This window comes from Accipiter gentilis, chromosome 1 (genome assembly GCF_929443795.1).
Source record: "Accipiter gentilis chromosome 1, bAccGen1.1, whole genome shotgun sequence".
In the NCBI taxonomy this organism is placed as follows: Eukaryota; Metazoa; Chordata; class Aves; order Accipitriformes; family Accipitridae; genus Astur; species Astur gentilis.
In genome coordinates, this window is record NC_064880.1 from 4,315,819 (window position 1) to 4,329,388 (window position 13,570).

Here is a 13,570-nt window from a genome sequence, read left to right on the forward strand (position 1 = left end):
TTGCCCAAAGTACTATTTGGGGGGGGATTGCCCAAAGTACCATTTTGGGGGGGATTGCCCAAAGTACCATTTTTGGGGGGGATTGCCCAAAGTACCACAGCTGATACAGTGGCATCTGTCTTGCAGAGACCCTGATGCCAAAAGCTAGAGGGGCAATCTCACTCGGTCCTAGCTGGGACAGGGGCAAGCACGGGGAGGGGAGGAGCACACACAGAGGGGTCTTTGGTCCTGCCCTTGAGCCCCCAGCAGCCCCCTGGGAAGGAGAGGAGCTGCCGCCCTCCCCCCCCCCCCCCCCCCCCCAGCTCAGCCTGCAGGTAGGATTGTGAAGAAAACCAGGCGGTGGGGAGGGGAGACAGGTCCTGCTGCTGGTGGGGTAGGTATAAGGGATGGCTCAGCAATGCCCTGGGCTGCCTGCACCCCTCTGGTTTGCACATGAAGAAAAGCCCCGAAGGAAAGGTCTGAGCCAGCACTTGGGGGTGTGACAGCCTTCTGGGGCAAAGGAGGCAGCTGCTTTGGCATTAGGATGGAGATGCCAATGGTTTTTTTGTTTGGAGTGGTCCTGGCCCTGGGCCGTGCTGTGACCCCAGCGCCGTACTGGTAACGCTACTGGTATTGCTAGCAGCCTGGTGTTGCAGCAGCAGCTCTGAGCCCCTGCTTAGGGCCGAGCATCTCAAGTGTGCAAACGATGTGCAAAGGCAGAACAGGCCTTACCCCAAAGCGCTTAGGATGGGTCGGTGACCGCAGAGATATTGCTGCCTGCTGTCTCGGAGATTTGGACACCCACACGTGGCAGCTGGTGACCTACCTGCGTGGATCACTGGATGCCTAACGTTGCAGCACAAAGCAGGACAGGCTTGCTGTAGAGACTCCCGACACGCACAGGTCGGTGCTAGCAAAGACCCTGCTCTTCCAGCCTTATGGAACGCAGCTTTTTCCTTTCCCCTAGAGGCACCACGCCAGCTGGACGGGATGCTGGGGAGATGTCAGCTTCCCCTGCACCCTTCCCATACAGCCTGCAATCCTGCCTGCTCTAATACCATTACAGTCCTAATATCCTGGACATCTAAGAGACCTTTTTAGGATTAACATGGACCTGCGCGCCAGGAGGTTAAAAATCTAGGGAAACTGCTAACTTTCTAGCTGTAAGTGACATCTAGTGGAAATGGCAGGAAAAATGAGCTCCACAGGTAAAATACTGATCCTGTTGGGTTCAGTGGTGAAACTCTGATTCCTGTGAGCTGGAACTTCAGCCCAGCAGCCTCTTTTCAGGACTTGTGGAAAAAAAAAAAAAGAAAAAAAAAAATAGAATAGCCCTATCTGTCTGGGTATGACTTGCAGAGAGCTTGGCATGCTTGGTTTGTTTCACATCAGTGAGCAACGTGAAAAGTGAGATGGCTGTGACCTGACAGCGCTCACCTGGCCTGACGGCCGCTGGTCCCGAGCCAGAAACACTACAGCCACAACAGACCGTGCGCTGGTCTGGCATTGCTGCGCTACACTTCAGATTAAAACAATGCAGTGGGCTAACTTTGCACTGCTAAGCTTCAGGCCAGTTCAGCTCTAGCCTGTGCTCCGACAGCTAGCAACTGCTTCTGTGGCTGGCAGCGGCCGGAGAGAGGCGAATTTGGGGAATTGCAGAACCTGCCCCTCAGGGATGGTGAGGCCAGGGTTATGGATATTGAGCCCATCTGTGTCCTGTGCCCCCGAGGGCAGCCGTGTGCCCGGTTTGCCCCGTCTCCTCTTTCTTGGCGATGGAGGTGGCCGCCTTGCTGCCAGCCCTGCCCCGGCAGGAAGGGTCCAGCCAACGGCGTAGATGTGGCCTGAGACTATTCTGGTGTCGAGCAAAGCCGAAGCTTGCACGGAAACCTGAAACCCAGCGAGACTTGGATTAGCAACCCGAAACTCAGGCCAGGATACAAGCCTTTTGGAAGAGCTTGGCAGAGTTTCAGGCAAGTGCAGGCTGAGTTTCAAGTCAGCTCAGGCTGACCTTTGAGTGAGCCTGCTGCTGGCTGCTTGGGAAGCATGGGCCTGAATTTTAAGAGAGCCTGGGGAGCGAGCTGCAGGCAAAAAAACCCCAACGAAACAGTTAAAGCGTTTAGGCAAAAACAATGCAGACCTCTTATGGTTTGGGGGTGATAATTCCTAGCCGCTCACCTGCCCCCAAACCAGCAAAACCAGACTGGTGGTTACGGCTTCATTGCACTCTGAGTTTCAATGCAGACTTAACCCCTTCCTCAGCATGGAGTGACTGTTGCTCCCAGGCTTTCTCTGGGGTAGATCTAAATTCCCTGTTTGCTCTCTCCCCGTCACAAGGGAGGTCTCATGGCTGTTAGCCGTGCAAGGTCAAAGCTCTACCTGAGCAGCTCAACATTCCCTACTCCTGGAGATGAAGGGCTGAGCTATCTATGTGGCAGTTTGTACCTCGCAGGAATTTATGGAAGGGGAGAAATGAATCAGATCGGGGGGGAGATGACAAGATGGAAGACTGATGCTGTGAGAGCAGAAAACCAGAGTCCAGGGATCAGCCAGAGATGGGCAGACAAGGCCATGCTATGTCAGTGACCAAGGTTGAAGGTTGATGATCAAGCCAAAGCAGAAGGCGGCATGAGAAAATGGCCACAAATAGAGCTGTCTATCCCAGGCAGTGGGAAGCAGCAAGGGCCAACGTAGTCCTGCTCCTGAAGCTGTGGATATAATTCTCTTCCCATTATAGTTTGGGTTTTTTTTCTTTCCATTGCTTTTCCGGCAAACTCATCACCCTCTTCCTCCCCTAACACACAGCATGTGATGGGTCTAGACCAGGGCAGGGAGGATGTGTTTGTAATCAGACCCACATTTCTCTGCATTGTCTGTGTTGTCTCGGCAGTGAATTCAGGCAAAACCTCCACACTCGTGATGTTTTAGTGCTGATTTTAAAAGCTCTGTGAAGGTAGAATTTTCCCAAATGGAGGTTCCTGGATAGGAAATTTGCTTGTCTTAGAGTATTATTCTATATAGCTCCTTTCCCCCCTGCCAATCTGTTGAAGTCCCTTTACACAGGGAGTGACGAACGTGCAGCCTGAAGCCGCAGAAGGGGCCTTTATGCCAAAAGAAGTGCCCCTCCATGGCACTCCGGTTTTCTTGCCTAGCTCCCTTTTCCATGCCCTTGATTCTGGCTCCTTCTCCCACGCTGTGTCCTATGTCATCAGGCAGAGAGAGGCCTCATCTGCTGCTTTATTTCAGGCCCTTCTCTAATTACACGTTGACATTAGTTATTTATATAATGTCCTTAATACCAAAGCGTCAATACTGGAGGTGCTGGGAGGCGATGGGGAGGCCTGTGCCTGCCTGCCCGTGGCTTGGCAGGCGGCATCCGCCGGTCACGTTGGTCCGGAGGTGCTGGAGCAGCCCTGCAGCATCCCTGCGTTTGGCATCAGCTCCTCTGGAAAGCTGGAGCCAGGTATCCCAGAGAAGCGCGGGGTCACACACCACACGCCAGAAGGTAATCGGAGACGGTCTCGCCCGGGCTGCGACGGCTGCACGTCCTTCACAGACGGCATAATGCCCCTGCTGCAGCCCGCGTGGCTCGGGGCAGCGTGCCTCGTCCTTGAAGTCCACGCTGCGCTTTTATGGCCCCCCCAGAGGAAGGCAGGGAAGCGCTAGCAGATGCGTAATTTCCCCAAGGACAGCGTGTGGGCTTTACCCTGGACAGCTAAATAAATACTTGGATGTCTCCTGCGCCGAGACTTGTTTGCGTCTCTGAGGCCAGGGCGGAACGTGTGGTGGGGTGTGTGCAGTTCCTGTTGGGTTTGGTGTGTGCGGCCGCTCCGGCGTTGGGTTTAAATGTGACACTGATAACACGGGACGCCAGCCCGCTGCTGGCTTCCAGTTCCGCCTCGCTGCCTCTGGCTCTTTTATGTTCTCTGCTGCGGTTTGCAAGGCAGAGTTTAAAGGTTTTTCTGACTAACCCCGGCTGCTGGACTCAAAGGGAAGGAAGTTGACTGCAGCCAAGAAAAGGAAGCCAGTTGGTTTCCCTTCTGCGTCTGCAAGCGCGTGTGAGGGGGAGAGGGAGAAGGGTGTAGCCAGATCAGAAATGAGATAGGACGGGAAGACAGCAGACCTCTTTCCTTCCATATTTTCTCGGCCCGACAAGCTCCCTGCGTGCGTCGGGCTGGAGCGCGGAGAAAGGAAGCGTGTCCTGATCAATACTGACCCTGCGGCGTGGGGCAGCGCGCTTCAGCTCCAGCTGCCGGTGGGCTGCGTGCTTCTGGCTCGCTCCCCGGCAGTGCAGTGCGTGGCGGCAGCCACGACGGGGAGCTTCCTTCCCGCAGGATGGTGGGTGCTTGGCAGGGCAGGGCAAGGGTCCCCGGGCTCCCTGGAGCACGTAGTGCGGCAGGGTTGGCACCCCGACCCTGCCGAGGACCCCCGAGGCGGTTGCGGAGCACGTGGGTCCCTCTTGGCGCACGTTATCACCTACACGACTCGCCATCTCCGGTTTGGCATCTCCAGCAGCCCGGTGACACCAGGGGTGGTCGGAGCCCTTGGGCAGCAGGGGCTGGAGCTGGGCTTGGACTCCGGCTCCTGGGCGCTGTGCTGCAGGCAGCTACTTCAGGGCATCTATTTCTGGCCCCCCCGGGACAGGGGAGGGCATGCGGTGGGAGGCAGGCTCCGGGACTCGCAGGAGCTGAGGGCTATTTCTGGCCCCGGTTGCTGACCCGGCCGGCCACCCTCAGCCGGTCGCTTCCCCTGTAACTCCCTCGTGCTGGGCTCATCCTGAGACTCCAACCTCTCTCCCACTGCCACCCACGCCAGATGCTCCTGGGCGGCGTGGGACGGCTGCCAGGCACCACGCAAGGTTTGTCGCAAGACCGCCACGCTGGCTGCGATCTTTTGGTGTAAATCCGCAGTAGGCTGGCGGTAGGTGCCCTAGGAGCGCCGTCAACAGGCGAACGGTACCCCTGAGGCACGGTTTTGTCGCCCCGAGAAACGGGTAACCTACAGTCTGAGGCGAAGAGGTGGGTACGTTGAAAAAAAAGAAGGGTCACTGCCAACCAGACGTCATGCTCCTCCTTGTACTAAAGGCTGGGAGCTCTGTGGCCTGGCCCTGGACCCCTTCTCTGCCGGCCATCCCACCGAGCAACCCCAGGCAGAAGGCAGAAGCGAGCGGGGAGCATCGGGAGCGGTCCCAGATACCCCAAAGGCTGTGGGACAGAAATGCGTTGGCTGCCACCCTCACATCTTCCCTGCCAGCTTCTAAATATGGGCCTGCCCTCTCGGAACCCATCACACTCCCATCTCAAGTGACACACTGGGGAGGGAGAGGGGGGGGGGGGGGTGTCTATTTTTAGCCTCTGAATGGATCCGTGCTGGAGCCGAGCTCTCTGCCCCCGTCAAGGGTACGGCATCATGTTGTGCCGGGAGGATTTTCCTGCGTGGCTCTTTGAATGGCTCCATCACCAGCTTAGGCTGTGGTACAGGTAGGGTGCAGCTTTGTGATCTTTTCTGCTTCTTTTCCTACCGCCGGATCCCCCCTGCTGGTTTTGGGCTCTGTTGCATCTTCCCTCCCCAAAAGCCACAGGTATGGAAGGAGGCTGCCGTGGCTTGCTGAAATGTCCTCGTTTGGACTGTGCTTCATGCTACCGTCATGCACGATGCTGTGGCAGCAGGAATGCTCGAGAGCGTAAATCCCCCACATTTTTGAATGGGTTGTAAGCAAAAGGAGTAGGAAAGGGGTATGTGAGGTGTGATGCTGCTGTGGAGAGAATCCCGAACTTTCTGTGCTGCTGTCTGTGCTCGGGGAGCAGAGGCAGAAGGGACCCAAGGCGGGTAGCGGTGGTCTCTCTCACTGTGCCGGTTGGGTTATGGTCCAACACGGCTATCCCTGTCCTGCTGAATCTGCCAGGAGCTGCCCTCGCCTCCCACTGATTTCAGCTGGAAACGGGTGAGGAGGAGTGAATGCGGATGACAGAGAAGCAGGGCAGGAACCCTGGGAGGGGAAAGGATTAGGGGCATACACCTCAGCTATGTCTGCTGATGCTGGTGCCCCCCTCCTCACGCCCTGATCTCTCCGGCCCCCTCCCCTTGCTTTGCTGCTGCAGGCATGGATAACTTCGAGTACAGCATCCAGCTGAACGACAGGGACTGGGCTGAGTTCTTCTTGGTGTCGGAGGAATGCAACCTAGCACCGGCCGCCCTGGCCACAGCCGAGGAGCAGTGTCTCAGTGACATTGAACAAGGGGACGGCGTGCCGGCGAGGGACTGCCGGGCCAGCGCAAACGGGCAGATCGCGGTCAGGGTGGGCAGCAAGCCAGGGCCTGGCACGGGAACCTCTGCCCCACGTGGGGTGCCCGGAGACGCCTCCCCGTGCTGGCCCGCCGGTGGGCACCTCTCCTTGCCGGAGCTTCTTTCGGGCAGCGAGGACGAAGCAGACCTGGGCTCGGTTAGCAGGTTTCTGTGCGAGAGCGGCGAACCCGGCCGCCCTTCGTCCGCTCCGATGCCCAGCGCGCAGGGGAGGCAGCCCCCTTGTCCCCCCGCGGCTGCCAATGCCGGCTCGGCTGCCAGCACAGCCGAGGGCAGCCCGGGGCAGGACACAGCACGTGAAGCAGCGGCACCGGCGTCGGAGAAAACGGCAGCCAGCGGCGGTCAAGCCACGGAGCCTCCCAGCCACCCCGCTGGAACAAGTGCCCCTGAACGGAGAGGGGACGCGGGAGGGCAACGGCCCCGTGGCAGCCTGGGGGAGGCACAGCCGGCGGCTCCGGTGCAGGGCAGCTTGCCGGCACCGGCTGCCTCCCCGGAGGGTTTGGCAAGGAAAAGTCCTAGCGGCTCTTCCCGCTCGGAGCCCGGGCTACGGGGACCCCTGCGTGACCACCCTCCGAGCCCAGCCCTGGAGACTGCGCCCAAAGCACCCGGCTGCCCGGCGCGGGAAGAGGCGAGCGGGGAGAGATCGGGCGCCGAGCCCAGCTCCCCGGCTGGCTCTCCGGACGTTGTGAGGCGCAAGGTGCCAGGACAGCTGAGAAAAAGCCGCAAGCAACGCGGAGCCGGTGCCGTCGAGGCGGCCCAAGGCGACAGGGAACCTGCGGGGGCTGCAGCGCAGGGGACTGGCGTACCCGTGAAGGCACCTTTAAGCTCACCGGTGTCCTCACGGAAGAGCAAAGGGAAGGAGAAGGCGGCCAAGCCGGCTCCGGTGAAGCTGGGAAGCGAGGAGGCAGGGGAGAGCAAACGGCTGGTGCCCAGCCCTGGCACGGATGAGGGCGATCCAGCTGTGAGCACTTCCCCGAAGCAGAAGGTGAAGGAGCCGGGGGCACAGCCCCTGGGGAAGGCGAAGACCACCAAATATTCAAAGCCAGGGCAGGCTGGTGGCTTGGATATACGCGATAATGTGCCGATGGTCCCTGCCGGCGGAGCCGCGGCTCCTCCGGGAGCGGCGTGCCAGGAGGCACCGGGGAAGCCTCTCCGTCTCGAGAGCGTGGGAGCTTGTGGAGGGGATGCTGCTGAAGGAGCTTATGGGGAGCCTGCAGCTGAGACCCCCAGGGAGCTGGGCCCCCCTTACTTTGCAGCTGGGGCCTCTGCAAGGGCAGACACCCTGGATGTGACTTGGCCCGAGATGTATGACTATTTTTTCTGTGACTCCCAAGGGGAAGAAGAAGGAATGGGGGGCTCGGTGGAGGGGGAGGAAACACGCTTGGAAAGGGAAATTTCCTTGCCTGAACTGTACGAATATTTTTTCAATGAACCAGAAGGAAACAGGAAAAAAGTCAAGGGTAAAGACAGGAAGCGAAAGAAGTTCAGCAGCTTGGACCATGCTCAGCTGCAAAATGAGGATCCCGACTTGGCTCCAGTCAAAGACTCCCTGGTTATCTCGGTCCCTGAGGTGTATGAACACTTCTTTCCAGACAGGCCTGGGAACAGGGTGGGCTGGAGAGGGATTTTCTCAATCGCTCCAGCCTCCGAGATGAAGAAAGCTGTGGGGGCTTTGAAATCCCTCCTGAGAAGGCCAATGCATTTCGTCAGAGGCCAAGCCCCAGCCCCACAGGCTCTCGTGCGGAGAGGATCCGGAGAGAAGCTCCCCCTCGTCCCGCTGGGAAGAGGCCAGGCACGTCCAGAAGGTTTGGACATGGCCCTTGCGCTGACAGGTAAAGCACCGTTACCCCCTGCCCGCTGCCCGACAGCCCCGGCTTGCCGCTGCACGTAGAGATGTTGCCTTTGCCTTGGGTGGTCTCCCCTGCTCCCACCTTGGGAAGCCCTTGGGCTATAGCAGGGGAAACGTGGCTAAAGCCACCACCGTGACGTGCTGTGTCGCGTTGGCTCTCTCTTGTGATGCTCACGCTGTCCCTATGCCAAGCGAGTGCTGCCGGCCAGGCTCCGCAGGCTGACTCCCAGTGCTGCCCCAGGCATGGACGGGGAATCTGGGTATATTATTTTGTGCGTAACTTGCTTTGCTCCCCACAGACCCCACTCCTGGGGCAGAGGTGGTCGTGCCAGCATGCATGCAACAGGCTGAAAATCAGTCTGGTCCAAAGTCCCTGTCCTAGCTGATTCGGTTGTCCCCTTAATGGACATAACTACTGTGGATCTAATCTATTCTTTTGCACTCTGGCCAAGGAAAACTTACTGAAGTGGATAGCTGCATTAAACACGGCTGGTGTTATTGCAAGGTCTGGTAGAGATAGGAATCCCCCACCCCAGTGCCATCCAACAGCCTGCAGATCCACGTACCTGTATTTTTGATGAGGGAATGGGAGGCAGAGCAGCAAAATCCTTCTGTACCAAAGAACTCGTGCCTCGGAGATAAGGCAATGGCTGCTGAGCTGCTGTCGTGTTAAAGCTGGGCTGCTAATCAGTCTCATATTGGTGGGGGAAAAGGTGTGCACGGAGTGGAACATGTCCAAGGCTCCCAGCTGAAAGAGGTGAGGGGGACTTTAAAACACACGCTGATTTGAAAAACACCCTCCAGAGACCTCAGAGGTTACCTGAACATTGACTGCTACTGGAGGCACAGAAGAGAAACAGGAATAAAGGGAGAGCAAATCTGACCCACTAGGACAGCCAGCATATTTATCTTAAAGCTTATATGATGCTTACAGCCACAGTGCCTCATAGTTAATATTAAAACCAAACAATGAATGAGTCATCCCAAAGGGTGCCACAAAATAGAGCTTCCAGTCTGTTTGCACAGAGAAAAACCCCTTTGCCAGGGTCGTAGCTAATTAATAAGCCAGCTTTAATTAAAAGCCTGATCAAATAAACACAGGAGCAAAAATAACCCACTCTTGCAACATGTCTTCAGACTGGAACTCCAGCATAGAAAGAAATGCAGAGCACTCAGGGCTGTCTCCCTCCCTGGCCCTAGCAGGCGGTGGGAGCGAGGCGGGATCCGTGGAGAGATGCTGAGCACTGGTGCTTCTCGGGGGCATATGTGTGGTCTTAGAGCTGCACGTGTCTCGGGGCATCATCTTGCAGGAAGGGGACCTTGCCCAGAGGGACCTGCCTACAGCCCCAGTGCATTTGCAGCCACACCAGGAATTGCTCTCTCCTTAAACCTACTCCCCAGAATTGCTTCCAGCCACCACACAGGGGTGGGCTGAGAACCTCTGCAGGGAGGTGGTGAGGCAGTCAGAGGTCCTGGAGGCAGCGTGTCTGCTGGCTGTGCCTCTCAGACCCATGGATAGCCTTAAAAAATATTTGTCTCAGGCTCTTAATAAAGTGTAAAACTGAGAAGGGTGAAAAACGTGCCCCTCTCCTTAGGAAACGTACCTGAGTCCTAAATAGACAGGTTTGACTTGGCCAATGGTGGAAAAAAGGCCTTCTGGGAGGGAAAATGTGACAAAGATGTATTTCTCTGGGAGTGCAAGGGACTCGCTGCCCCAGAGGGACTGGAGCCTGCTGTGGCAGAGCAGGCTTCGTAAAACCCCAAGCCTCGTACTCTTCTTCTTGCAGGGAGGCCCGAGGCTCCGCTGGCGCTGACCCACAAAGACATGTGCCTCGTCTTCTGTGCCTTTGCGTCCTGGGCAGTGAAGACCTCCGACCTGCAGGCTCCAGATGCCTGGAAGACCAGTACGTACGGTGCCCAGCCTAGCGGGAGAGGGGTGGGAAGGATCTCGTGGAAGACACGGCAGGGAGAAAGGCAGGGATGCTAAGACACCTCACACTGCCTGTGGGAAAATGCAATCATTTTCCTGCTTTTCCAAAGTGTCCTGCTACTTTCGAATACCTTCTTTCTCCTATAGAAGTGGCAGTCCTTATTCCTGCTCACTTATGTTGTCCTTTCCCCTCACAAAGTGACTGCTGACTTGAACTGAGCCGTAGGACAAGTCTGTATTCCTAGCTTTGGCCCCACTCCATCCAGCCTCTGACAGGGACCAGTACCGATGTGTCAGGGGAAGAGAGGCTTCTTTAGGATCCCTGCTGGCTAGAAGCCGAATCGGGACCTTGAGCATGCAGGTTTATACTCCCTCATCTCAGCTGGAACAAAAGCACGTATTTTTCTAATGTGCTGTAAAGGTATAATCTTTTTTCTAAATACAGCTTAGCCGAAGTATTATCCTGGTGCACCGAGTCCTGCAAGTAAATGGAGCTCTGGCAGTTCCTCTCCTCTCCAACCACAGCATTTTGAATAACCGGTGGGGGAGAGAGGAAACTTGGGCAACACGAATTAGCTGAGCCGTGGCCCAAAGGGCTGCAGGTCGCTGGATGAGCAGGGTGCGGGACAGCGAGTGCAGCAGCCGAACGCGGGGTCCAGCCCGTGGGCACCGGCGAGAACCTCGCCACGGGGTGAGATGCCGAGGCCAGGGCTTCCCGCTGCTTGTCCAGGAGAGGAATGTTCCCCGCTAAGGTCACGTAGGAAGCTGACACCCCGGCCTGAGAATAGCTCATTAGCTAAAGTTGCTCGGTGCAATCATCACAAGGAGCTTTTGGCCTGCTCCTCCTTGCCTTCTTAGTATTAGACGGTAGATGTGGCCTCAGAGAGGGTGTGAAAAGCGGGATATGGGCCTCGTGCCCTCGGGATTGCACAACCCAGCGTGGAGTAAGCACCCTGGGGAGGAGGGGAGGTGAGCAAGAGACAGTGTGACATCCTGGACAGGCAGTTCTCTTCTGGCATTTTAGGTTCTAACAAGTTGGATTTCCCTGTTTATGTCCCAGGCTCTAACACATAAATCAAAATCAAGCCAGAATTTAAACTGGGAAGTCCAAAGGCATGGCTTGGGTTCCCGGTTTTGCTTGGGAACAGATCGGGGAATCTGACCTCTCTCATAAGCCAAGCTAAAAACATAAGCTGAAAGTACAGAGAAGAGCTTGATTCTGTGTACAAACCTCCATTAATTATTTTTTCTGTGTCTGCATTTTCTGATTCTGGGTTTTGGGTATTTTCTGCTTTTGGCTGGGATCAGAGTATCCACAGATAACCCACAAAATGGTATTTTTCTTGGCATCTTCCTGGTCCAAACAGAAGTAGAAAAGGAAGCCCTGAAGCCCTGGTGAGATTTCCTCCTGTGGCCTTCTCATCTGAGATCAGACCCATTAGATCTCCACGTGAACCTGTATGTCTAACCACCACCCTTCTCTACCACACGCACGAAGTCTGTGTTGCGTTTCCCTTAAAAACAGATGTTTCTTGTGAAACGGTGGTGTGAGCCGTGTGCCCAAACTGTAGGACTAGATGTGGTCGGCCAGGCAGAGTGTGGTGGGGATGAAGAGCAAAGGCAGGAGGGGTCTGAGAAAGGGAGGGGAGCGACCTCCCAAGGTCCCATGGACCCCAGTGAGCCAAGTAGCTTGTGATCTTCAAGTTTGGAAAAAGACCTTCGGGTTTGGAAGGAGCACCCAGACTCACCGTGGAAATGTGTTGGGCTCTTTTCCAGTGTTCCTGGCAAGTTTTGGCACGCTTTCTGCCATCCGCTACTTCCGAAGGCAGGTCAGAGAAGGACAGTCTCGGACCTAGGCTCAGCACACACCAGAGGTGCTTCCCGAGGACAGGCGAGGACGGTGGAGGCAGAGGCTGGGGACTTTGTTCTTGGGCAGTGTGAGAAGCCTGGATCCCAGCACCAAGACTGCTCTGGACCCATCCCTAAACGGGACAAGATGTCACAGGAAGCAGGATCTTTCCGGTGACAGTCATTTTCAATACGGTAGGCAGTTTGTACCTGTACTGGACAGAAGAGGAGCCCGGTGCGGGCTGGCTCTGGTCTTTCTTTGCACACTTCTTGCATACTTGTGCTATCTCCTAGGAGTAGTCACAGTGTCTGTTCCAGGCTGCTGCTTGTCCGTCCTCCCTGCTGCGATCACCCGGTGGCAAAGGAAGGCGCTGAGGTAGTGGAGGGAGGAGAGAGCAAAAGAAACCAGGAAAGTGCTTCGTTCCTATGAAAGGGTTGGGGGATCTGTGAAGGAAGAGAGGAGACAACTTTGGGGAAGAGCTAAAGAGGGATGGAGGGGCCGCTCACTTGGCAAGGCTCAGGTCTCCCATGACCGGTTTGGCTCACTGCGGGAGGACTCATCCTCTTGGATTTCACTCCAAGAAGTCACGGCTCGGTCTAACGGTTCAGGAGCCTGAGATAAGGTTTCTGTTGCATGTGGCCACCTCAGCCCTGCTAAGCCAGAGCTGCGGATGTGATGTCTGTCCCCGTGGGTGAGGAGAACCCACTGCAAGGACACATCTCACTCCCGTGGGCAGAGGACGGGCCGGTGTCACGCAGCCAGAGCCAGAAGGGGCAGCGGGGAAGCTGCCCTGCAGGAGGCTGCGCGGGATGGAAGGGGCTGCAGGGACAGCAGGGAAAGGGGATGAGCTCAGGGAAGCCTCAGGAAAGAGCCCCGACAAGGACAGGAGCATGTTGGAGAGGAGGAAAAAGTACGTGTACCATGTTTGGCTCTGACGATCACCAGATGAAGGGTGTAGATGTATGACTTGGTGCCTCCACTGCCTCCCGTCCTAGAGACAGGGAGTTGACTGGGAGGAGATGTCGAGTGAGGAGGTGCCGTGGCCGAGTGTGTAAACTTGTGGGGCTGGAGAGGGCTGGAGAGGACCCAGAATGCAAGGTGGGATGAAAAATGGAAAGGAAGTGGTTCAGGTTCTTCCCTGTCTCTAGTGCCTTCCTGATCACTCAAGGGCATTATTCATGAGGGGTTTTCTTCACTCCCAAGTCTGATAACAGCACGAATGTGAGATTTGTTAAGCACTTAGGGACCAGATCCACAAAGGTACTGGGGGAATTCTGCCCAGAATACCTGTGCGGATCTGCCTATGAGCTTTTACAGAAACAGTCTGTGGCAATGTTTGTCTCACGCAATGAGAGAGAAGAGGTTTAGCTCTTTCCTTGTAATGCAGAGTGCCATGCAATTTTAATGTGTGTGGGGCTGTACTTAAGACCACGTATTATTGCTGATGAGAGCACACTGTACAATTGTACAGTGAGATATGTAGCGGTACGTAGCAAGAGAGAGAGATGTACAGGCTCTATATGGACTATAGTAGCTGTATACCCAGTACGAGGAGGTTTGTGGAGGAGGAGAACAGATAAAATATGCTGGAAGCTTCTAATAAAGATCTATCTCGTGTAATACTTCTGTGTACGTTCCTGTGTCCACATTGTTTGTGTGTGAA

The 13,570-nt window shown here is 56.1% G+C and overlaps 1 protein-coding gene across 1 annotated transcript; it reads left to right on the forward strand.

Moving 5' to 3' along the window:
• The first annotated feature begins 5,384 nt into the window (after window positions 1-5,384).
• PERM1 (PPARGC1 and ESRR induced regulator, muscle 1) lies at window positions 5,385-12,302 on the forward strand. Its single transcript, XM_049803181.1, has 4 exons — window positions 5,385-5,456; window positions 6,078-8,111; window positions 9,916-10,032; window positions 11,835-12,302. Exons 2-4 carry the CDS (start codon window positions 6,080-6,082, stop codon window positions 11,912-11,914), a joined length of 2,229 nt encoding a protein of 742 aa, XP_049659138.1. The 5' UTR covers window positions 5,385-5,456; window positions 6,078-6,079; the 3' UTR covers window positions 11,915-12,302.
• Window positions 12,303-13,570: the final 1,268 nt, after the last annotated feature.

Coding starts and splice junctions, on each gene's coding strand:
- PERM1 (XM_049803181.1), top strand. CDS start 6,080: ATGGATAACTTCGAGTACAGCATCCAGCTGAACGACAGGGACTGGGCT. Junction 8,112..9,915: donor CATGGCCCTTGCGCTGACAG/GTAAAGCACCGT, acceptor TTCTTCTTGCAG/GGAGGCCCGAGGCTCCGCTG. Junction 10,033..11,834: donor TCCAGATGCCTGGAAGACCA/GTACGTACGGTG, acceptor GCTCTTTTCCAG/TGTTCCTGGCAAGTTTTGGC.